Here is a 25,537-nt window from a genome sequence, read left to right as displayed (position 1 = left end):
ATTATATAAGGAGATATTGCTTTTGCTAATTCGAATGGAAGGGTGATATCAAATCGGTCTATTTTCGGCGAAGATGTGAGTCTAGACGTAACAAAATTTGCTTACAGTGTTATAGAATTATCCAAGAGTTCATATTTTTCAAATTTCAAAACAACTTTTGAGAAGGTTAAACATTTTCATTTGGGCTGATTTTTTGTAAGAAAATTATCTATTATGAGAATACTATCTTCACCAAAAATTGTCTTTTTGGTGGTAGAGTTCATTTGGAGTTAATATAAAGTGGAGTTTAAATAATTTAACAAAAATTAGAACAAGTTGTTTGGAGAGAAACAAAAAAATTGTGTCCAAGGTAATCAACGGGTACACGTGGAGCCCATATCCAGGCCCAATAGAATACGGTTTAGTATATCGTAGCGTATCGTATCGGACAATTGATTAAATATAAGTAGTTAGACACCGTCTCGCAAATCTGAGTATCCGAGAGGGGGGGGCGAGCGTAAATATGGAGATATCAGTAGAAGCTTCAAATAAAGAGACGCCTGGCAGAAGAAAGTACGAAGAAGAAGAAGAAGAAGAAGAAGAAGACGAGGATGTATGTAGAATATGTCGAAACAGTGGGGACGAAGAGAATCCTTTACGATATCCATGTGCTTGTAGTGGAAGTATTAAATTCGTTCATCAAGATTGTCTTCTTCAGTGGCTTAATCATAGTAACAAACGTACTTGTGAGGTCTGGTCCGGTCATCTTTTTATAAATTTTTAATTTTTAATTAATTAGTCAGCTAAAATTTTACTCTCTTTTACTGACAGGTGTGCAAACATCCGTTTTCATTCTCACCAGTATATGCAGAGAATGCACCAACAAGGCTACCTTTCCAAGAGTTTTTGGTCGGGATGGGAATGAAAGGATGTCGTGTTTTGCAGTTTATTTTACGACTTGCGTTTGTACTTTCAGTTTGGCTACTTATAATACCGTTTATTACATTTTGGATATGGAGGTTGTCGTTTGTCAGGAGTTTTAGTGAGGCACATAGATTGTTTTTGAGTCATGTATCTACTACAGTGATTTTAACAGACTGCTTGCACGGGTTCTTACTTTCTGCTAGTATTGTTTTTATATTTCTTGGAGCTACTTCTTTGAGGGATTATTTTAGACATTTAAGGGAGATTGGTGGTGGTGGTCAGGATGTTGAGAGAGATGACGGTGCTCGTGCTGCTAGAAGACCACCTGTTGTGGCAAATAGAATGGATGACGTTGAGAATGTTGGTGGTGGTCAAGGTATTGTTGGGGCTGGTGAAATGATTAGAAGAAATGCAGAGAATGTCGCTGCCAGGTTGGAAATGCAAGCAGCACGTCTTGAGGCACAAGTTGAACAGATGTTTGATGGTTTGGATGATGTTGATGGTGCTGAAGATGTGCCCTTTGATGAGCTTGTTGGTATGCAAGGGCCTGTATTTCATTTGGTGGAAAATGCATTCACTGTGAGTCTCTCTTTCCTTCTTTTTTTTTGGTTTGGTTTAGTGAAATATCTGATTGTCTTTTTTGTTTTTTGTTAATTTTCTTTAGGTTTCTGTCATTAACTTGTGCCCCTATCCAATTTTTTGTTGTAGATTTTCACTGACTATATATATATATATATAGTCTTTCTCTTAAAAGTAGCTACTTAAATTAACTTTAAAATAAGTACGTAAGTAAAACTTTCACCTACAAAATGAATTCAAACCTATTTTTTTGTGGATATGATATAGTTAATATTAAGATCATCTCTACAAAGTTTCAGCTCATTTGGGAACTTCTAACATTGGCAAAAAACAATTACAAAAATTCAACATTTCTGGACCGTTAGGTTTCTTTTTAAAGATGACAACAATGTTTATCTCTATTAGAGGTTTCCAAATGAACTGAAATTTTGGGAAGATAATCATTATGGTGAGTGCTTCATAACCACAAAAAATTAGATTTGATATCATTTTGTAGGTGAAGTTTTACGTACGTATTTATTTTAAGTTAACTTAAGTAGCTACTTTTTAGAGAATTACTATATATATATATAGGGCTAATCTTAGAAGTACATATTTATTTTAATTTAAAATAAGTTTATTTTAAATTAAAATAAGTATGTAAGTAAAATTTCACCTAGAAAATGAGTTCAAATATAATTTTTTGTGGATATTATCTACTCACTATAAATATTATCTCTACAAAATTTCAACTCAGTTGGAAATCTCTAACTTAGGCAAAAGATGATTGCAAAAATATTATTTTTTGGACCGTTAGATTTTTTTTTAAAGATGACAATAATTTTTAGCTAGGTTAGAAGTTTCCAAATGAACTCAAATTTTGTGGAGATGATTTTTATGGTATGTAGGTAATACCCACAAAAAATTAGAATTGAATTCATTTTCTAGGTGATGTTTTACTTACATACGTACTTCTAAGATCGGTATATATATATATATATATATGGGGATGAATCAATATACCATGGTTTTCATATCTTGGTTTATACCATGCCTCACAACTTCACCCACAAGACAAGCTAGAACCTAATTTTTTGTTGATATGTCCAACAGACCATGAAGATAACCTCCACAAAGTTTCAGCTCATTTGAATATGTTTAACAATGTCAAAAGATGATTGCAAAATCAAAAAATTTGAACCGTTAAAAAAAATTCAAAGTTGTTAACAATTTTTAAATAGGTTAGAGGTTTCTAAATGAGCCTAAATTTTGTGGATTATCTATCCATAGTTAGTAGATCATATCCACAAAATATTAGTTTTTTAACTCATCTTGTAAAGAGGCTTGGTATAAACCATGGTATAGAAAACCATGGTAAACGGATTCCTCCCCTATATATATATATATGCAAAGTTGCAAATCCTCACTTGTGATTCTTAAAATGCAGTTCTAGAATAAGTCTAATCATGCAAGTTTTCGAATGAATCCCATTGGAAGACACTAAATTTTGTTATGCTGTTGAGTGTGTTTGAGCATTGAAATATTTTCGTTTTTGTATGTTCTTGGATAAGCTTTAAGCTTTTCTTCTTCCTTGAAAATGTTGAAATGAGATGGTATCGCCTAGCTTCAAACAAGACCCACATGAGAACTTTCTCACAGGCCTCACTAGATTGTTGGCTACACTTAATGGAATGAAGATGGATGGGTAGTAATTTGGAAGCGTTGAGAGGGTAATTTTGATAAGGGTAAACCTACATTGCTCAACAACTAGGTCTCTGTTGATTTGGTCTCATTAGATGCGGCCAACAAACAACCAAGGTAGTGTAAGGATCCTTGGACCCAACTGTCCGCTTTTATCCTTGAAAGTCAAATTGGTTTGGCTCTCATGGAATCCTAATTCCATGGAAAACAAGAGAAAGTGAGAGACTTTCTAGGAAGAGAATGAATAAAGAAGCACCAAAGAGGCAAGCATATTCTTTTGTAAATTAGGGAGAGCAACTTCCTTCGTAATTTAATGGATTTTCTTTTTCTTAAATTAATGAAGCACTATTTGATAGATGGTAAAGCCTGCAATGTCCCCTATTCATTTTCAACCTTCTATCTCTTTCTCCTGTTTCCCATCAAACTATATTCTTATAGCGTACTTTCTAGTTTCTACTTTGTGGAGTCCAAATAGGCATTGTCCTGGGAATTTATGTTACTGATGTAGGATGAGAAGGTTATATTTTTGGAAAGTAGAAATATTAATTAGGAATTTAAAAAATGTAGTATTTTCTATTATGAGTTTATTTAGATTTCGAAGTCTCGATTTCTTGGTTATCAAGTTTGGCTTATCGATGTAAGGAGGTCATTGTAGTTTGATTCGATCATTCAATTATTCAATCAAACAAATTATCAGTTATCTCAAACCTAATATTTTCCTTCTCCAATTATTCTTCATCTTCTTCAATCTCAAGTTCTTTATTCGTCTAATTCTTGAATCTCCTTTGTTCTATTCTTTTATTAAGGATTTCCATATCCTTTTGTTCTCTTTCTACACTCTTGTTCCCCATCAGTTATGTTCAAGTGGCTAATTGTGGTCCAAAATAACCATCGTCTTAGATTGCCACTGAGGTCTGTTTGGGTTTATATTCTTCTGTAAGATCTATGGTCCTATGGTAAGATTTCCCATAATCGTGTATAAAAGTGGATAACCACTATTAGTTGTCATATAAGAACATGTGGTTTTCAATTACCTGGCGATTTTCCCAAAGGCAAGTTGTAATTCATACTGCTTTTCCCCATCTCTTCTCATTTTTTGGCAGTTCTCACATTAGAAGTTATTGATAGCTGAAAGACTCGATGTTAGCGTTTCACTGCTAAATGTTCTGCCAATTTTGATTTTCTAGACTTTTTACTATGTTCACCTTTCGCTTCAAACAAAAAAAGTAGATGCTCTATAAGTGATGGACATAGTGTTCCTTTAACTTGCGAGTAATTTACAAAATTAATTGTGCATGTTAATGAAGATTGAGGAGCGTCGAGTAGAGCAATGTTTGTTTGAGTGATGAAAGGGTGTTGGTGAACAACTCATTCCAGAGTGAAAAATCAAATTTTTGTTATTTGTTTTTCAAATAAGCTCATAAAATTTATAACAGAAAAGTTATGGTTTTTGTTCAAAGTTTGAGATGTGAACCCACTAAAAGGGAAGGAAGTAAATAAAAATTGATAAAGTAGGTAGAGATGTAGTCTTATCAGTGTTTGTGATTCCGAACGAAACTTCGGAATTCCGCCCAATATTTTGGTTTTTCAAAAAACCGGAATTCCGAATATAGAGTCGAAATATTGAATATTCTGAAATCATTCGAAATTCTGAATATGATAGGGTCGAAATTTGATGAATTTCGGTTTTTAGATTTGTCGGAATTCCGAGAATTCCAAAATCCCGAACTATGAGTCTTATGAACTTTAGGGGAGAAAACGTAGTTGACTTCTACTTTGGGGTTTGGACAATTATATACCCTTCTTTTCTATTTCTGGAATAACACTGATGATAAATAAAAGAGCCGGTAAGAAAACCATGTGATAAAAGAACAACAAACTAATGTATTTATGGTCGTGTCTTACCATTTGAACTGCCAGGCCTAGCACCATATCAGGTCTGATGAACAGAAAAAAATCGTGGAAAGTTCTGGTTATATTCTCAAGCTCAAATATTTCAATACAATGCACGTGACCAATCCCTTTTAAGTGCTTCATAGGGGTAAATATTGGGGAAAGGCAGTCCAAAGACGAATAGGATTCCTGTTTTTGTTTTCTTTGAAGGCTTGAGAAGAACTCAAAATTCGAAGTCTCATTAAATCTGAATCTATAGGGAGTACAATAATGCATCTATTAAGGATGCTTAATACTTTAAAAAAAAAAAAATGCAAAATGATGCATCTATTAAGAACGTTTAATTCTTTTTTCTTGTTATTATTGTTAAGGGAAATGCATTGATGCATCTTTCTAAAAATTTCCGTCTAGTAGGGCCTGGACATTATGCGAGCCACCATTGCTTATTGATAGACAACGAAAGCTTTTCTATATATCCTGCCGATCCTTCCTACTGTGATTGTTTCTTGAAAATGTTATGAAGCTTATGCTTTTTCCCAAGTGCCATAATCTTTAAATTGTCAATAAATATATGTATGTATGTATGTATGTATGTATGTATATAGCCTTTGAGTTATATGGTAGTATCCATGGAAAGTGGATAGTTTTATCAATTTATGGCTCTCTTTAGTGTGTGAAGTGTCGACTCATTGGTCATCTGAATGGGTCTCTTTCTTTGCAGGTTCTAGCGAGCAACTTGATATTCCTTGGTGTTGTAATTTTAATTCCGTTTTCATTTGGCCGGGTCGTCACCCATTACCTATCTTGGGTTTTTTCTGCAGCTACAAGTCCTGTGCTGTCAGCAGTCTTGCCGCTAACAGAATCAGCCCTCTCTTTAGCAAATACAACACTGAAAAATGCTTTGACTGCTATAACGAATTTGTCGTCTGAAAGCAATAGCCTTGACCAAATTGTGGAAGTGGTCACAGAAACCTTGAAAGGAAACATGACAGAAGTAGACGGGATATCAACTAGTATTGGCAACCCACTCTCTACAGAAAGTTTGAATAAAGCAATTGGTGGAACCTCACGGCTTTCTGATGTTGCTACTCTTGCTATTGGTTACATGTTTATATTTTCTTTGGTCTTTCTTTACCTCGGTGTTATTGCGTTAGTCCGTTACACTAGAGGCCAGCCATTGACGATAGGGAGGCTGTACGGTATTGCTTCTATAGCAGAGGCAATACCATCCCTACTCAGACAATCCTTGGCAGCAATGAGGCATTTAATGACCATGATTAAGGTTGCTTTCCTTTTGGTGATTGAACTTGGGGTCTTTCCCTTGATGTGTGGATGGTGGCTTGATGTTTGTACTATAAGAATGCTTGGGAAGACAATATCTCAAAGGGTTGAATTCTTTGCAATTTCTCCCTTGGCAAGCTCCTTGATACATTGGATTGTTGGAATTGTATACATGCTACAAATTAGCATTTTCGTGAGCCTTCTCCGAGGGGTACTATTCTCTAAGTCCATTTACATGTTTACTTATTCAATTACTAGTATGCTTGTTGGACAATGTTGACAGTAATTTGCTTCTGGTAGGTTTTGCGTAATGGTGTTCTCTACTTTCTCCGGGACCCAGCGGACCCAAATTACAACCCTTTTCGGGATCTTATCGATGATCCTGTGCACAAGCATGCTCGTCGGGTTCTAATGTCCGTTGCTGTTTATGGGAGCTTGATTGTCATGCTAGTATTTGTACCTGTCAAACTTGCCATGCGACTAGCACCTTCTGTATTCCCACTTGATGTCTCGTGAGTTTCTATTAATGTTTTCGTGACACCTTCTGTTACTGTTCTACACAGGTGAATATATATACAACACTTCGTATTACTTCTCTTTGCTAACTTCTAGAAATATATTGCAGAGTGTCCGATCCGTTTACTGAAATTCCTGCTGACATGCTTCTGTTTCAAATCTGTATTCCATTTGCTATTGAACATTTCAAATTGCGGTCAACGGTCAAATCCCTTCTCCGGCATTGGTTTACAGCCGTTGGGTGGGCACTTGGTTTAACCGACTTCTTACTGCCCAGACCTGAGGATGGTGGTGGACAGGAGGGTGGAAATGTGGAAGGAAATGGTAATGTACAAGGTGGAGCTGGGCAGCAAGATCGGGCTCTTGTAGCAATTGTGAACAGAACCAGGCTTACAACTAGGGACGCTGATGTCACAGAGGAGGAGGATGGTGAGGAGCGGACTGATTCTGAGTAAGTAATTTGCCACAGTACAATAATAACATCATTTATCCAAGTTTATTTCTAGGGATCCCTATTTCTGTCTTGGGTAGAAATAAAACTTTTGTTTTCCTATGTATTTATCACTGCAATGATGTGAAATATGTGCAAATGCAGAACAAGAGTGAATAGCAGTAAAGTTTCATGATTTGGCTTCAACTTGGAACCCTAATTCAACATAATAAAATTATAATTCTCACTATTACAAGGGAAATACGTGTAAATCACAATCTCTAATTCGTAAGTACTAACACAAACTACTTTACATTTTACAATGAGGTCAAAAGGCTTGTTTATAACTATAGGTTTCTTGTTAGCCATGAATCCCGAGGAAACTAAATCTTGTCTGTTGAGTAAACATGATAAATGAGAAACTTATTGAAATGGGAAATAAATGATACACTGAAAGAAACATGTGGACTAAGAGGAACACCCTAATATGTGATGACATTGTCATTTCGGGATTGTTTTTGACTGTTGGTGTCAGGTTGTTAGCATTACCCATCACATTGTACTGGTTGTCCCAAGCATGTAGGTTTTGCCTCTGATGGTTTCAACAATTTTTGAACTTCAAATTTGACCGAAGTATTACTGAGTTCCACTCTTGTCAGGTATGGTTTCGGTATTCGCATTGTGCTGTTGTTGGTACTGGCATGGATGACTCTGCTTCTCTTCAACTCAGCCTTGTTAGTAGTTCCCATCTCTCTTGGACGTACATTCTTCAACTCCATCCCTCATCTTCCAATAACACATGGGATCAAATGCAATGGTAACTTGTATAAACTTACATTTATTCTGCACTTTTCAAGTGAGGTGTTGCTGAAACTAATCTTCAACTGTGTCTTTCCTTAGATCTGTATGCCTTCATCACTGGAAGTTACATTATCTGGACCATTGTAGCTGGTACTAGGTACTGTGTTGAACATGTTAAAACACAGAGAGTAGGAGTTTTGTTGAATCGAATATGGAAGTGGACCGCTATTGTACTCAAGAGTTCCTTGCTGTTGGCAATCTGGGTAAGTAGTTCAATTTGGAAGATATTTTTACTCATACCAACCTATTGGAAATCCATTCTGTTAATTTGATCTTTTTTCTTTTGTTCTAGATCATTGTTATCCCGGTCTTGATTGGCCTGCTGTTTGAACTTTTGGTGATTGTTCCAATGCGAGTTCCTGTGGATGAAAGCCCAGTTTTCCTCTTGTATCAGGATTGGGCACTGGGACTAATTTTTCTCAAGATCTGGACTAGATTGGTTGGTGTTTTACAGTTTTCTTTTGGGTTGTATTTCTAAACATAATCTAGCAAATACGTGTCTGTTGCATGCTAAGGAATTACTCATAGAATTGACCATGCCTGTATGCTACTTATATGTATGTATATATATCAGATACTCGCATGTCATATGTTTATGATAAAGTTATAATACCATCAAGAGATCTCAGTCCCTATATGGAAGTGTCAAGTTTGCCATTTCTTTTGGTTTTGAACAGGCTATGCTGGATCACATGACCCCTTTGGTGGATGAAAGTTGGCGGATGAAGTTCCAGAGAGTGAGAGAAGATGGCTTCTCCCAACTACGGGGACTTTGGGTTCTGCAGGAGATAGTAATTCCAATTATAATGAAGTTGTTGACAGCTCTCTGTGTGCCCTATGTGTTTGCAAGAGGGGTGTTCCCTGTGCTTGGATACCCACTAATTGTGAACTCAGCTGTCTACCGGTTTGCCTGGGTTGGATGCCTCAGTTTTAGCTCGCTGTATTTTTGTGCTAAGAGATTTCATGTCTGGTTCACAAACCTCCACAATTCCATACGAGATGATCGCTATCTGATTGGACGGAGGCTACACAACTTTGGTGAAGACACATTAAACAAGGGTAATGAGGCTGTGGTTCTTCCAGAAGCACAAGGCACAGTACAAGATCAGCAAGAAGCTGATGTTGGGATGAGGTTCAGACATCATAATTGGCACAATCCTCCAGCGGTTTATTAGCCTAGTGCTATAAGGTACATCGCCTGGTCCTCAAGCATCTTATAGTTCTAGTGATGCTGCCCTCTCTGGCTTCTTTAGTTATGAATAGATGAGGATTTCCTTATCCTCCCTGTTGTTTATAAGCTCACGCTTCTTTAGTTATGAAGACCTCTCCCCATTGCTATAAAGGGGAGAATACCAATACAATAAGTGTCGCCCTTAATAACTATACTTCCAGTAGCAGTATGTGGTGAGGACACAGCCTTCACCATGGTTTTAAGTTAACCCATCTACTGTATCTTCCAAGTGGAAAATAATTTTCTCCTACAAAGTTATTTCTCTTTCAACAGGTTGCTCGTTTTTCCCCTCTTCTTTAATGTCACTAATTTAAATTTTCTCTTCATGTCGTCATATATGTAAGTTAAATGATTAACAGATTTTAAATTTTAATTTATAAATGAAATAGTTTGACAAGTCCAGTTTATAACTTTATATTATGTTTTATGTGATTAATGAAATGTGATACAAAACATTATAGTCTTTATCTCCTTTCCAAATGTTCTCTCTCTTATATACTCTACTACTCTATTGGTGAAATTGATCATTTGTAAAAACTAGTATCATTTTGGGATGTTACAGTGCAGTCTTTTGAAGAGTTGCACCAAGTATAAGGTGTAGTTTTGCAGATATGAAGCCATCCCTTCAAGCATACTTATAGTGGCTTCTTCCTTGGGAACCTTCAAGCATACGAATAAGTTATGTTATGATTTTTGTGCGTAGGTGGCCATCCTTTCGGGCAAACGAGGAAATTACGTTTTTTGTCACCTTTTAAAGTCCCAAAATGTAGTCTATGTACATGGCATGAAAGTTACATTAGAGTATGTCTTTTAGCAGGTGGTTCGTAGCATTAAAATGCGGATGAAACTTTGTTTGCAAAAAGTTTATCTGAATTATAGCACGGTTACAATAACTTACATTGCCCTTTAAAGCTATACCGTTAATTAAGTATCAAAGATGGGTGAAGTAGATCCAGGCACTAGCGTGTTAAAGGGAACAGGGGTACTTATTAATGTTGGAAAAAGACGTATTAAAATCGTATGAATCGGTCCCAAAATGGACCCCGTACGTGGAATGATAGTAACACAGTCACACAGACTTGCCTTAATCGATTTATTTATTCACTTTGATTTTTAATCTATGGTCTTACATAGTTAGGTTATCTTGAAATCCAGTATCAAGCGCGGGCAGCCTGCATCAGCACAGGCAGATCTGTTAGCTCCTATGGTTTAAACTCTAAAGCATCAGCAAATATGTCGGTACAGTGTTACACAGCGTAGAATCATTTCTTCAAAAGGTTTAAGACTGCCGCTCGTCAGGATTTAAAGAGAAGACCTCACGTCCTCACATATAAACATTTGTGTGTGCAACTCTTAAAATTAGATTAGAATATTAGATGCCCACTAAAATTATTGAGGGATCTTCGTGAAACCCCACCACGTCGTTTTGTAATACCACGCCACATTAGTGCAGTATGAACTACAGCTGATAATGAGAGAAGAAGAAAAATCCAATTGACTTGGCAACAAAAACTAAAGGTTGGATCCATCGTTAACGCCAACAAAAAGGACCGAAGGTGACGGGACCACCTGATCAGTGAGTGTGTTAGGTTCCTCTCAATTCGCGAGTAGTCTCCGAAAAGTGAAACAATCAAGATAAAAGAATCAAAGGGATAGATAGTTGCGCCAGACTGCATGACGAAGGTTTCAGTGACATCACAGGAATGTTGTTATCTTTTTGTCCAAGAAAATCAAATACAAAATGTCACAAGAATTTTGTATTGAAAGGAGTTGGTAATCAACTAATCATGAGTATATATATATACTGAGTTACTGACTAATCTTACATTATTCAAGAATAAAGTAAAGTGTACAATGTAAAATACTTTTCATTTTAAGGCTAATCCATAGTTACTGACTGTAACTCTATTTGACTGAATGTAGCAATTTTACAATACCATTTTCTCCTTGAAATATTGTTAGTATTATTTTTCCTTTTTTTTTTTCCGATAATCAATCAGTATTATTTTTCCTTGTTGATGAACTTTAATTTTGATGTATCTCAAGTGAAACATGGTAACTGTGTCATGAGAACGGAATCTCAAAATTCCTCTCGAATATTTTGGTTATTAAAGAATTTGAAATAATAATGTAAGAGTAAAAAATACAAATTCTGAATTTTGTTCGAAATATTTTGGAATTCCCTATAAGTTGGCTGACCCGGGTTGTACCCTTATTTTGCTCAAAAACCAAAAATACAGCAGTAACTGTTCACTCTATAAAAAGTTAAAAAAAAAAAAATAAATAAAAATAGTAGCGACCTACGCCACTGTAGATCCTATAGACCTATACTAAGATCAGGATCCAAGGGTAAAAGTGGTCCCCTTATCTGTCCTGCATGAGTTATGTAATGTTGTGACTTGTACAGTTGTACGCCAACCCCCTTCTTCACTTCTTCAGGACCCAGGACAGGGTTTAGAGAGATAAAAGTTCAGTCCATAGTCCTAAGACTCAGTCCAATGGTAGTCCACTACTCCACTCTTTATCTATTTCTAAAACTGGAAAAACAATAGTGTTTTAAGGATAGAGAGTACGATTTTGGATCCAATGGTTTAGAACATATTAATATATTATACCCATTTCAACTGGCTGGAACCATCTAATTCTACTCCATTTCAACTGCGGCCAATTGACATCTAATTTTTTGGTGGGACTAGGGGTGTAAAAAAAAACTGTTGACTCATCATCCGGTAGGGTATCCGGTCTTCACCCACCACACAAACCCGCACCGACCCAAAAATAGACCCGCCCCGCCCCGCCCTGCCACCGTTTTTACGCGGTCGGGGTATGAGTGTAGGTTCTATGTTCAAACCCGACCCGCATCATGTCAAAAGCCGTTGACCCAACCCTATTGACCCGCATAATTTCAAGACTCTAACTCTAATATTTTTGTATTTTGTTTATATTTTCTGTTAACTTTTGTAGAAATTTAGGAGATATGAACACAAACTTATGAGTTTAACATCAAATTCAAATATTTAAGTTTGAACATCGGGCAAATATCAAAAGTTTAAATTCAACTTTCGAATTTTAGAGAATATTAATCATTCATCTTTGTATTAATTTCGTATTCTTTTAGTTTACATTTTATTGTTTTGTACCATAGATCATTGCTCCGATCTTCATTTTATCATGCTATGAAAAATAATCAATTTACAAATAATAAATCACGAGAAAAAAGTTTCAAATTTTCAGATATGGTTTTGGATTTTAGTTCAAGTTTTTTTTTTTGTTTATTTTAATTGATTGATTATATTTTTTCTATGTTGTGAATTGGAAATATATTACCATTACTATTTGACTGCGGTTGCGATACCCTTAGAAAGTTTTTATCATTGAAATTGGGTTAAAATGATAATTTCCACTCTTACCGAATGACATGCCTACTACTTTATGGGATTGACAAAGGTTGGCAAAAAGTAAATAATAATGATTATTCTTTATATGTTATTTTACAAGACATGACCCGATAGTTCAACCCCCGCCCAGGCCATTACTATTTGACTGCCCCTAAGCCCTATTGACCCGACCAGAAGGTTAGACATTATACCCTAGGTGGGACACATACAATTCTACTCCACTTTAACCGTTTATCATTCCACTCTACTTGAAGTGGCGCTATTTATTTTATTCTAATTTACTCCAATTCAACTCGCATAGAATGCACTCTTTATTCTTCAATAGTCCATAACTTATTATTCTCAATTTATTGGCAAAGCAAAATACGTGAGCTATTTGCCTAACCCAAAACAACGGTCAAAAATGCCAATTTTTCATTTCCATATACAAACGCAAAAATTCCCAATTTATGGGATTGACACTTCTTTGGCAAAAAGTAAAATAATAATGATTATTCTTTATATGTTATTTTACACCCCACATCCCCCAAAACTATAGTTTTTATATATATTCTAACGACATAGGATTGCCAAATTCGAACTCGATCTTTTAAATTTTTGGACATTATTACACTTTGGTTTGTAGATTATTATGCATTTTTTTTTAATATAAATGACAAAACCAATCTATATAGGCCCGGCCCTACATCGGGTTTAAAGCCACAAGATTTCATATCTCTCACCCGACCCGACCGACCCTATGTCGATTTTAGGGAAGGCCTACCCCTAATATCTTAAGAACTTTTTTGTTTTTTTTTTTTTTTTCAGATCAAATTTTGCGTATTTGCCACAAGATTTCATATCTACATAATCATTTTTTTTTTTTTTTTTCTTTAAACACAACTTATATATACACTCCAAAAAGTTTTCAATACACCAAAACAACACCAAAACCAAAAAAAAAAAAAAAAACAATTGAGACATAATTTTGCTATATCTCGCGGCAAAATTATAGGTCAGAAAAAAATAATATAGATGCTATTTTAAAAAATATGAAAATTGGCGGTACTAAATAATTATTATAAACTCAAAGCTCCTATTTGATCACCCTTAACCAAAACAACTTCTTTTTCTGCTCTCCCCTTCTCAATGTTAATACTGTTTATCACCTTAATTAGTTAGAATTTGCTCTTACCGTCTTACGTTATTATTACGGAATAATACTCGATGGGTACTAGATTGGCTGTAAAGTCTATTCTAAAGTAATTCAGACCTTGACCTAAGAGTCTAGGGCCTTGTAGTTGCATTTAAATGTGTACAAGGTCTAGGTCGGTCCGCCTTAAAGTAAACCTACTTAAGAAATACCATGATTGGTCATTTGACTGATTTCTAACCGTTGGTTCAGTGTAATCTGAACCATCTGTAGGCTTTCCTTTTTTGTAGAGAGTGAGATTTCCCTTTTAATACTTCGAAAAGAGTAGGTGGGACTTGGGAGTACTTCCGCTGAATTGTAGGTGTAGTCCCTCTCAAAATAATAGCTAAACTGAATCTAAGGACACTGATGATAACGACTCATCACCTCAGAGGCTCAGATCACATATTAACATTTTGTGTTCTACAGTGTTTATTAAGTGACTTTTTCTCGATTCGGGAATGTGATTTCAGTTTGATTGGTTTGGAGTGGATTTGCAGGCAAGAAAAAAAAACAGTTGAACTTAAATAAACCACACGAATACATGATGCCTTATCTGGAATTCTGGATAAGAAACTGACAAGTGACAACCTCCCTTCTTTGAACCTAAGGATTCACGACTTAACTTTGATCTTAATTCTTAAAGCACTTCATTTTAAGACCTAACAACTACTGTTACTGAAAACATGTTATATGAATCCCATTAAACATGCATGGGAAACATGGGACTGTTAACTGATCATCTTCTTAGATATATCGTATATGAGACAATTCAACTAAAGAGACCGAATCGCCTGTCGGGCTAACGGGGATTAATACCCTCCTTTGTGTTACACACTTACACGCACTGCTGAGTGCTGATCCCAGTATTGCTACATATTATGAAGTTAATAAATAAGTCTCCCATAACTCAATATAGTGTTTTGTTAAGGTTATATGCATTGCGATCTATAATTCTGTATTAGTAATTATAAACATACTTGTCTATATAGGCATATAGATCGCTAAATCTTATGTTCACTAGCTTGTCATCCAGCAGTTTGGAATATGATATGATGACTGGCATTGAAATTGCTAAATGATTTGCATCACATCATCTACATCGAACGTTCAGTTATGGTTAATTATTACTCTCGTTGTTGATCGGTTGAATGATAAATTTAAATTTCGATCGACCAGGCATCCCATAGTTTCCAAATACAAAGAATCTATAGGTCAGAAATTATAGCCTAAAATTATCGCCCTGAGAATTCATTAGTGTTAAAACGTTTTACATGTTTCTCCACACATCTTTTTTCGTAACCCTGCACATCATATGTAGATGCCCATTAGTCATTAATTCTCTCAGTTATTTTTGGTGTACGGAATAAATGGAATGAAACTCGAGTAACCATCTTTACAGACTTGGAGCTAGAAACTTGTAGTAACAGAGGGGGTCAAAACTCATGGAAAAAGTGAATAGAAGGAAATGTAAGGGAGATTGAAAGTGGATTGACAAAGCAATATAACTAAGCGATCAGGAGGGTCTCATGTGAGAGTGGAACTCATTTTTAGCCAGCCAAGTTGTTGACGTAGTTATCTGCAATGGGAATCCTGATGATGCTGCAGGGGTAGTAAACATATGGGGTGTACCAGCTAGCCAAGTATTGCCACTTCCATTCCAGCTGAATGGTCGTACTTGTTCGCCTGAAGCTGGAGAAGGGCATGTGCCTCGAACTCCAATATCGTTACTCAGTAACTGAATCAACGAAAGAGGAACATGATAAATAAAGAACAATCAAATTGGTAAGACTTGTGAAGCGAGAAAGTTATAGGTCTAATTCTTAGCACTCACTTGGTAGTTTGGAAGACTGAATTGGGGTTGTAGAACGTGAAACATCTGTGCTTCCCCACTTCTTCTTAGTGGCCCATACATATACGCCTCATTAGAATGCCGCGCGCTTGGTGGAGATTGGATGTGGGTGCGGTTCAGCAACCGTATTGCCTCGCTTTCGCTGCACCCATCTCGTCTATTAAGATAGCTATGACTTCCATCCAGAAGGATGCTACTGTCTTCATACTGCAGGGGCGGTGAGTGCATAGAAATCAACAATTTTATGACTTTCATATGGACTGAGATATAAAAACACTATGAGATAAGTGGATTATGGAAGGATTAGCCAACTGTATATACCTTTGGTATAAGAGGCCGATGGGTATTACTCAAATTACCAGGTACAAACGGCAACCGTGAGAATTGTTGATCCATTCCATGCAATCTGTTCTCACCTCCCAATTCATAATCATTGCTTGTAGAAGTTGAATTGCCCAGGCTCAAATCGAGATTGTGAGAAACATTATGACCTGGAAATATTAGGAACCACAGAATATGAGACAAAGAAGAGTAAAAAGAGCTGCTACTATTTAGTACAAGTACTAACCAGTGGGATTCAGCTCATTTTCATATATGCTTGAATCAAAGTTCGTAACAGCTTCCTTCCCATTAAACTTGATTGCGGCTTTATCATAAGCCCTAGTTTAAATCATGCGAAAATTTGGTATTTAGTATTAACTAAAACATTTTTGTTTTACTATAGGAGGCAGCGATTTACATGTTATATCAAACATTAAAATGTATTACCTCGCCGCTTCTATTTCAGTGTCGAAGAGGCCCAAATAAATGTATCTGTTGAAACATTTCAATAACTTAAATGAATATAGTGACGGTACTACCAATTTTTGAAAGATAAAAAAAATGGCGACAAGGAAAATAGTAGGTTACTTTTTCCCTAGGAATTGTCCCATTCTAGCTTCCCATCTTCCACATTTGTGCAAGGTAACACCTCTATATTTTGAACTTCCTCTAGGATACCCCGTACTTTGGCGACGAAGTACATGAACGAATTCCTCCTTAGTTAAATTACACATCTGTTGCATACCACATTATTCAAGCATCAATAATGTTACAACTAAACCCCTCGTTAATTACTATTTGATGCATGTTTTTATATAGTCTATCGAAAAAAAACAAAAAACAAAATTGTGTTCTTATACTATTGTTTATTTTATATTTCATAAAGAAGCAAAGCAACCCTCATTGACAATTGACATTACTATTTGATGCATGGCCTTAATTTGATTTTTTTTTTTATATTTCATCGAAGAAGCAAAGCAAAGATAATGTAAGCACTGTAGAGAATAAATATCAAGATAATGAGGAGATTAAAAGATATATAAGACCACTTTTTGTGGTGGAGAAAACAAAGTTGAAAAATTCACTTTCTTCAAAACAAATTGACATACATACCTGCTTCAAGTCATCCTGATAGTCATCAAGACCGAAATTTATATCTGCCTCTACACCTCGGAACTTAATAGCAGCTCTGTCATAAGCACTGAAACCAGATTTCTCTATTTCAATACACAGTTTTCAGTTTCTTACAAGAAATTGAACAGGAACTACACACTTGTTGAACCATTTAACCACCTTACCGAGCAGCTGCATGTGCAGTATCAAATCCACCTAAACACAACACCAAAGCACACTATCATTAACCAGATAAACACTATAAAACCAAGAAACAAAAATAAATATTTTTCTTTAACTAAGCTTTTTAATAATTTCCAATACCATTATTTCTCAAAGAGTAAGTTTTTCATTTTTGAATTTTGATATTGATTTGAAAAAAAAAAAACTATAAAATCTAAAGAAGCATATTCCAAAAGAGATTATTAAGATTAAAACAAAAAAGAATGTCCAGCTTTCAATCACTTACATACCTAAGTAAACTTGCTTCCCACAATCCCTACATCAATATAAAAAATCAAAAGTTAGAATATAAAATTCAAAATGTATTAAAAAAGTTGTAACAAAAAAACACACTGTCAAAAATTTTAATGCAAAAAATAAGAATGAGAAAAAAGTAAAACCATATGTGGGACTCCCAACGACCAGTTCTTCTGTAGAAAGTAACCCCTCTATATTGAGAGCTTCTAGACCTGGGTCCTCGCCGGCTCTTCTTTATGGGTTGAGATGACCCAACCAGATCCGACTGACAAAATTGCACGCCTACCCATTCAGCCCGACGAAATGGACCTTCACCCATACCCGTACCCGAATCAATTGTATATTCCATTTCCGACTCATCAACTGGGAAAAACTGCCGGGTCACAACCGGGTCACTCTCAGAAGAACAGTTATCAACTGAAAACCCGAAGATCTTATGACTCTTTTTTCTTCTCTCTCCTTCACTCTCTGACCCATTTTCCATAACCACAGCTGATGAAGAACTCGAGTTCTCAGACCCAACCCGTTTACCCTTCTCATCTTCTCTTACATCACCTAAAGTTGAAGAACACCCTTCTTCATATTCTCTCTTACATGCTTGATCAGGTGAGTCGTTAAGATTCCACATAGTCTTTCAAGAACTTAAATATCAAAACTTGAAAAATAGCAAAGCCCTTGATCATGTACTCTTCAGTCCTCTAACATGAGCTTTTTTTTAGTGTGGGTGTTGGCGTTGGTTTGCTTTCCTTTTGTAGATGTTTTGTTTTTGCTTTCTTTGTCTTGGTGTCTTTTCTCACTCTCTCTTGCTTGTCAATCATTCAGCTAAGTTTGGGGTTGAGCTTAACTTTCTCCAATAGCATATCTATCTCTGTTTCTTTATTTAGTGATGGATTCTCTTTCAGTGTTGTGTATGAAATGTTGCATTTAAGTTTGAAAGAACCATCTCTTTCTTTAATATATACTTTTTTTTTCCCACGTTAGCCGAATCGAAAAGCAATGTATTTCCTACCTACTTAAGCATGTGTCCCTTCAATTACCCAATTAGTTTTCTAACTTCACTTTACTCACCTACTTATAGCAATTATATTAAAAATGAATACTTTCATGTTCAAACTTCTTTATTTCTCTTTTTGCCGTATGTTTTGTATTATTTCATTACCTTGACAAGAATACCCCTTCCTATATATCTTCTATGTACTACCAATAGTACCAAATAGTCAAACAATCCAGAGGTATAAAGTCTAGGATAGTGGAATTTATAATAGGGTACCCTTTGACCCTTTAAAATAATTAAATTTCAAAAAGAATGGAAAAGTTAATCTTTAATCTACTGTCAATGTGTTTGTAAATTCTAATCCAGTTAATATTCTTATATTGACTTTAGTTCATGAAAACATCGGACTCGAAATCATACTAATTACACATACAACTAATTATTTGGTGTATTATTAATTCTAAACTTGATAAAATTGATCTATATTATTACTATACAATAATTATGACAAATGAATAAAGTTGATATTATTATTGGTATGATTTTCTTTGGCTTACCTATTATTATTCGTATAACAAATTATCACTTGATATTATTTATAATGTTCAGATACTACAAAATATAAGTAAAAACCACTCTCAAAACTATATATTTTTTTAATCACTTACAAAGACGGATAGATGAAAAGTCAAACATACCTTTGAGATCAAATAAAAAACGGTTCGGATAGATAAAATGTCAAGTATATCTCTTATGCAAAATAATAAACGACTCGGCCCAATCGAAACGACTCTGTATATATAGTATAAACAATCATTGTTCATACTTCAATATATTGTATGATCAGTAATAACACTTATTGAAGTATGATGAACAATCATACCTATTACGGGTATGAACAATCATTGTTCATATATCAATACTATTCAAATTTCAACATGAACTACGAACAATTACTTCTATTTGAGGTATGAACAATCATTATTACACCTCAACATAATATATGAACAATCATATCTATTTGGGGTATGAACAATCACTATTTATATCTCAACACACATAATGTATAAATAGTAATAACATTTATTGGAGTATGAACATTCATTGTTCATACATATTTTGCATCATACCTCAATATGAACTATGAATAATCAGTGTTCATACACTAACATAGTTTATAAGGTATGTTAATTTATTTAGATATAAACAATCGTTGTTCATATCAAAACGACTGAAATAGTAAAATTGGAAAATATTTATTTCAAATTTGAACTATTTGTCAATATAGATTATTTTCACCCGAAAATTGGTTTTCCGGAATACTTTTACAAAAAAATTATGTTTGCGAGTGATTTTGAAAAAAAATTATCCTAGAAAATGATTTTGGCTTCGGACTATTTTTTTTATTATAATGTTACAATTAATAAATTGAAACGGCAAAATTAAATGGTTGTTGATTCTCACATCATTGAAGGACCATTGACTGTCCTAAAATCACTTGTTTTTATATGGTTAAATCACTTAAATAAAAGTTGTTATTTTGGAAAAAATAAAGTAATAAACTGAAGTGCTGAACATTTAGGGGGTATCTTTGGAATAGGAGAACACAAATTGATTGGAACAGAAGCTCAGGGCTCAATAAAAAAAGTAAAGAGAATAATGGGAAGAAAAGGAATGAGTTTCCAGAAATGTCCAACCCAAAGTACGGGGACGCATGCCACATTGCCATTTAAGTGTTAAATCGACCAATCACTGTGCATCAAATAAACCTGCACCTCCATTCACCACCTCGTATTTATTGGGTCTTTCTTTCCTCTCTCCTCCATCTAACTTATTTTGAGGTGCTAGAGAGACAAAATTTGACATAGAGGCATAGAGTGGAAAACGTGCACTTTCGCTCTCATCCATTTTTGTGGACCCTATTTTACCACGTTGACATTCCACCTCGACCGTTTGAGACTTCCAAAAACATACTTAATTGTGATACCAATTCATACATCAACCCCAAATTTTCTAAAATTTGATAAAAATCATCTTCAATACTTTGCCAATTATTCATAAACACCAAAATATCAACCACTTTCAGCAAATGGAGCTCTATTTACAGCTGTGCAGTTTAAGTGCTAATCGGGAGCAAGTCGCTCCAAGAGTTTATAGCGATTAATCATATTAATTGCGATTAATTAGGAATTAATCGCTTTAGTTAATCTATAATACATCTGTCCCATATAACAACCTAAAACAAAAGAAAGTACAAAAAAAAACTACAAACAATCAAGCATAGCTTTTAACCAAAAAAATAAGTATAGCCTCATTTGAATATTGTCTTCTGTCTTGTGTATGGGGCGGGAGAGGCGAAGGTGGCGGCAGTAGTAGAAGCGAGCAGCATTATTGGCACCAATATTCGATATTGTAACTAAAGATCATAAGCAAAACAGGACACTCAATCACTAATAAGAAAAACAGTACACAACTACTCAATTTAACAATGAAAATATGAAACACTCAGTCTCATACTCATTTCTTAATTCCTCAACATGCTAGAAAAAAAAGAGTAGAAAGAGTACTCTACTGTCTACTTACGCAGTATAAGTGTAGAACATCATAAGATACATGTATCGGCCTAATTCGTGACCATCAAGATGACATGTCTTCGGGACCGAGACAACGTAAGGTAGAAGAAAGAGGGAGCACGTGATCCAGTCCGCGAATCATGTAAGGGGCACGGAATCTGGAGGGGCATAGGGACCAGTGTGGTTTCAATGACCCAAAGGGAGGCAGAATAGTGAAGGGGCATACGGAGTCACGATAACAAAGCCGCGATATATCAAGAGATAGTTGGACAATTAGTGGTCGTGGAACTAGAAAGAAGATCGTGGGATAAAGGAGCGGTTAGCGGTTAGAGAGAGGGGGTGAGGAGACCACCAGAGGAGAGGACATCTAAAGAGGGGGAGAATTCAAGAGTGGAGAAGGAGAGAACTACGGCACAACTTGATCCTCCCTGAAGGGGGTACGTAGGCAGCCCTAAATGGGTTAAGTTGAAAGGTTCAAAAGAGAGGGAGTCTCATCTTTGAGAAGAGACAGAGGAGAGTGGAGGTGTGCAGTTAAAGGGTACTAACTGGGTTCACACAAATGGCGCCGTCTGTGGGGACCGATGAGTAGAAAGAGGTGGGTGAGAAAAAATGTGGCCGCCAACGTTATTTGAAAAACCAGAGAAAGGTGCTCCTTTCCAGACAAAATCAATCCATTGTCATCTTATCGAGAATAATACTTATATTACTAAACTAGTTTCGCTATTTCGGGCTATGAGGAGGTGGTTTCACCTAAAGGTATCGACTTTGAAGGGAAACAAGATTTGAGATGTGAAGATAATCATTTTGGGTTGGGTTCTAAGCAGTTTAGAGGGAATAATAGTGAATTGGATTGCGAAAATGGTATGGAAGAGGAGGTGTGTACTACTAAAGCAAATGTTTCATCAATTTTTGCTATCCAGCATTGGGTTTTCTACTGTCAAATGATAAAAAGAAATGATTTTTTGATCGTTAGGAGTGATGGGTATTAGTTTATTTCATTTGTAATTGAGTTTTGAGATCACGCACCATAGGCGCTTATTTAACCAATCGCCGCCGTAGTTGATCGACAATTGGTAAAAGATGCATTTGTAAGATGGGTGATCAACGCAAAATACTGAACTGTGATGGACCAAAAAGTGTCTCAATCTCATGGATGCGGTATGTGATTGCATCTTGAGTGCTCTTCCTTGCTTTATAGATGGAATTACTTGCGGTGTAGGCGGTGGTAGCCGAGTCCGCCGGGATGGATGGATTATTGGAAGGGCGACACCTCATTGTATGAAAGATTACCACTTTGGGTTTTCGGGCTTCTACTCCAAGAAACCGCCTTGTATCCGAGATTGGCTAGAAGAAGGGGAGAGAATCAAATGGAATCTTCATCTTAGAAGACCAAGTAATGACTGGGAGTTGCGTTGAACCGGTTGATATTGCTGTGAAAGCGTGTCTCTTAACAAAGAAAATGATTTTCAGAGCTATAAGTGTTCTAAAAGAGGCGTTTTCACGGTGAAGTCCTTCTACACGGTGACTGTTACTGCTGACAGACCATCTCTCATCTTTTTATGCACTGCGCCTTTGCACTGGAGTTGCTGGTATGTTATCCAAGTCGGTAATTGGATTACCTTCTGGTATGTTAATATCTCGGTCAGTTAATCGATTGTAGCGGTTTGTAGGCGCACATGCGATGCTACTTTTAGTATCAATCATGACTCATTTAGTTGTATGAAGTCCTATTTTGTTGTGATGAATATTGTGTTGTAATGTGGGTGGTAAACTTCTAGTTGTTCTTATCGTAAAAGCCTGACCGGGAGATGTCTTTGAGCTTCAACATTCTCGCAGTCATCTATTATGCCTATCGCGAGGCCGTAGTTGTTGTGGAACTTGCGGAGGAGATGTGTGTCTCTAATTTCCTTTTGTTGTTTGGAAGAGAACTTGTCTTTTTAAAAGAAGATCCGGTGTAACTTTTATCTTCTTGTAAACCTTCAAGAGTTTCATCATTAGCGTATACAAATCTTTGTCCACTTTGAGTGGAATTCCTTGGAAGTCGAGTATTGGAGGGCGAAGCAGGTCGCTTAGTATTCTGTTCAGGCTTATTCTGTTCTATCTTGGGATTTTGCTGCCTGTTGTTGATGATGGGCCTTCTGAACTCTTCCGGTGCCGCAGAAGATAACTTATCTGCTTACAATTCTGAAAATTCTGTGAAGGAAGCAAGAACAAGCTTATTAGTAAAATAGCACTTCAGGAATCATCGCAGTTCTCGCATTTTACCACTCCTAGCGGTGCTCTTGGGTACTAGTATGCTTATCAGTGATGGTATTTTGGCCCCGTCAATCTCTGTCCTTTCTACAGCTGATATTATATGGAACAAATAGACGTCAACTCGATTGCCGCGATAGTGTTGATGGTGTCTACCCTACTTTTAGAAATAAGCTTTACTACTGACAAAGAAGTGATTCTTTGAGTTATGCATTGTTTCGAGGCGAGAGGAACAAGGAGATCCGAGTTTAAAATCCGAAATCGACAGATTGGAGCATCCGAATACGAATGGTAAGATAAATGGTAATATAATTACAGAAGAGAGGCATAGACATACCGCGGCAGGTAACTTCTTATTTTGCTGTTATGAACATAATAGACGGACGAGTGGTGACTCAGTCGTAGACCAGTGTTGCACTGGGGGCAGACAAGTCTTGTCCCTATCTTTGGTAGAGATATATGTGGGCATAGAGTTGGGTTATCCCCGAACTTCGTGATATTCCGTAGACCTGGTAGCGCTAAGTTTTCTAGGTGTTCGCGGACCCGGATGGGTAACATGGTCGTACACCTCAGGATAAGATGGATTATACATAGTATCGAGCATATGATCGTTGTTATTTCTTGTATACATACACTTCTGCTGAATGTTTTCATTAAAACTCACGTGTTCTATGTGCAAAACTCAAATATGAAAGTTTCAGGTTGCAGAGAAAGAGAAAGAATTGCGATCGCGGGAACCGGAAAGCGAGTTTAAAATTTGGTATTAGGAGATGGATCCATCTCACCTCATTTACTACCTTATTTGCATACACTATATTATCATCAAAGAGTTTACTATCTGCATTAAATGTATATTGCATGTTATAACATTGAGTAAGACCAGAGTCGAGCCCCGTACTAGCTATACGGGGAACCTCGGAGTTTTTGTTTAGTTTTTCAATTAAAAGAGAGGAAGCTTGTTTTTAGATATTGCTAAGTGAGCTAAGGAATGATAGTTTGTGTTAAATGTTGTATCAATGAAATAGAGAGCATACTTCTTCAAATTGTTTAATAAGTATTGGGCTATGAACGAAAATAACGTGGGGGCAAACTGAGCTGCCCCCATCAGGCTTCACCGTGACCAAAGGCAAATGGGGATGAGCCCTTCGTGGACTAGATGTCCGAATCAAACTTAGGGGCAAATTGAGTTGCCTCTGGCCCGAGAGAGCCGGGGGGATGAGCCTTTCGTGGACCCAGAGATGTCCGAATCAAACTTAGGGGCAAATTGAGTTGCCTCTAAGCCCGAGAGCGGGGGGATGAGCCGCCGTGGACCCTTGCAGATGTCCGAATCAAGTTTGGGGCAAAATGAGCTGCCTATAAGCCCGGAGGGGGATGAGCCGCCCAGCGGACTAGATGTCCAAATCAAACTTGGGGCAACCTTAACAAGCTTCCGCGGTTGATCAAAGAAAGGGGATGAGCCGCCCAGCGGACTAGATATCCGAATCAAACTTGGGGGCAACCCAACAAGCTTCACAAAATTGATCAAAGAAAGCGGGGGATGAGCCGCCCTTGAGGACTAGATGTCCGAATCAAACTTGGGGGCAACCCTAACAAGCTTCACAGCTGATCAAAGACAGCGGGGGGGATGAGCCCTTCGCAGACGGTATGTCTGAATCAACTTATGCAGTGAGTTCTTTGAAAGAGAGTTGATGGCGGGGATAAGACATATCACGGACATAGTAGTGAGCTATGTGAAGGAGAGTTGATGGCTAGGATGAGACACATCACGGAGATAGTAGTGAGTTATGTGAAGGAGAATTGATGGTTGAGGTTGAGACACATCGCGGACATGCTAGTGAGTTCAATAAAGGAGAGCAGGGGCAAGTAACGGTAACGCGAGAGCAAACCGAGTCACTGTTGATGACACCGCCTAGTTCAAGACCGTGGAAAAACAAACCGGGGGCAAGCTATCTGAGTATATTCCTTGCTATATGAGTGGAGCAAGTGGGAGGAGCCATCCGTGGACCCT

The 25,537-nt window shown here is 36.5% G+C and overlaps 2 protein-coding genes across 2 annotated transcripts; one reads left to right on the top strand and one right to left on the bottom strand.

Moving 5' to 3' along the window:
• Window positions 1–460: 460 nt before the first annotated feature.
• Window positions 461–9,771, top strand: LOC147492070 (putative E3 ubiquitin ligase SUD1). The gene is made up of 9 exons (XM_086569509.1): window positions 461–730; window positions 811–1,482; window positions 5,777–6,547; window positions 6,637–6,848; window positions 6,962–7,303; window positions 7,942–8,099; window positions 8,183–8,346; window positions 8,436–8,582; window positions 8,821–9,771. Exons 1-9 carry the CDS (start codon window positions 503–505, stop codon window positions 9,316–9,318), a joined length of 3,192 nt encoding a protein of 1,063 aa, XP_086425635.1. The 5' UTR covers window positions 461–502; the 3' UTR covers window positions 9,319–9,771.
• A 5,394-nt stretch (window positions 9,772–15,165) lies between these two features.
• Window positions 15,166–18,635, bottom strand: LOC147492069 (floral homeotic protein APETALA 2-like). The gene is made up of 10 exons (XM_086566369.1): window positions 17,853–18,635; window positions 17,703–17,728; window positions 17,415–17,445; window positions 17,230–17,317; window positions 16,705–16,850; window positions 16,564–16,608; window positions 16,364–16,455; window positions 16,117–16,286; window positions 15,778–16,002; window positions 15,166–15,681 (listed from the first exon to the last, which is right to left on the bottom strand). Exons 1-10 carry the CDS (start codon window positions 18,335–18,337, stop codon window positions 15,460–15,462), a joined length of 1,530 nt encoding a protein of 509 aa, XP_086422495.1. The 5' UTR covers window positions 18,338–18,635; the 3' UTR covers window positions 15,166–15,459.
• Window positions 18,636–25,537: the final 6,902 nt, after the last annotated feature.

The sequence above is a fragment of the Coptis chinensis genome, chromosome 6 (genome assembly GCF_015680905.1).
Source record: "Coptis chinensis isolate HL-2020 chromosome 6, ASM1568090v1, whole genome shotgun sequence".
NCBI classification, from domain to species: domain Eukaryota; kingdom Viridiplantae; phylum Streptophyta; class Magnoliopsida; order Ranunculales; family Ranunculaceae; genus Coptis; species Coptis chinensis.
The sequence above is the reverse complement of the archived record's forward strand: the minus strand, read 5'-3'. Positions and strand labels throughout refer to the sequence as shown.

Bases quoted from the DNA above. Each gene is read 5' to 3' on its own strand.
- LOC147492069 (XM_086566369.1), bottom strand. From the start codon at position 18,337: ATGTGGAATCTTAACGACTCACCTGATCAAGCATGTAAGAGAGAATAT. The intron at 17,729-17,852 runs GTTTTACTTTTT...ATATTGATGTAG, and splicing joins CGTTGGGAGTCCCACATATG to GGATTGTGGGAAGCAAGTTT. The intron at 17,446-17,702 runs GTATGTAAGTGA...TGTTGTGTTTAG, and splicing joins TGGGAAGCAAGTTTACTTAG to GTGGATTTGATACTGCACAT.
- LOC147492070 (XM_086569509.1), top strand. From the start codon at position 503: ATGGAGATATCAGTAGAAGCTTCAAATAAAGAGACGCCTGGCAGAAGA. The intron at 8,347-8,435 runs GTAAGTAGTTCA...CTTTTGTTCTAG, and splicing joins CCTTGCTGTTGGCAATCTGG to ATCATTGTTATCCCGGTCTT. The intron at 8,583-8,820 runs GTTGGTGTTTTA...GGTTTTGAACAG, and splicing joins TCAAGATCTGGACTAGATTG to GCTATGCTGGATCACATGAC.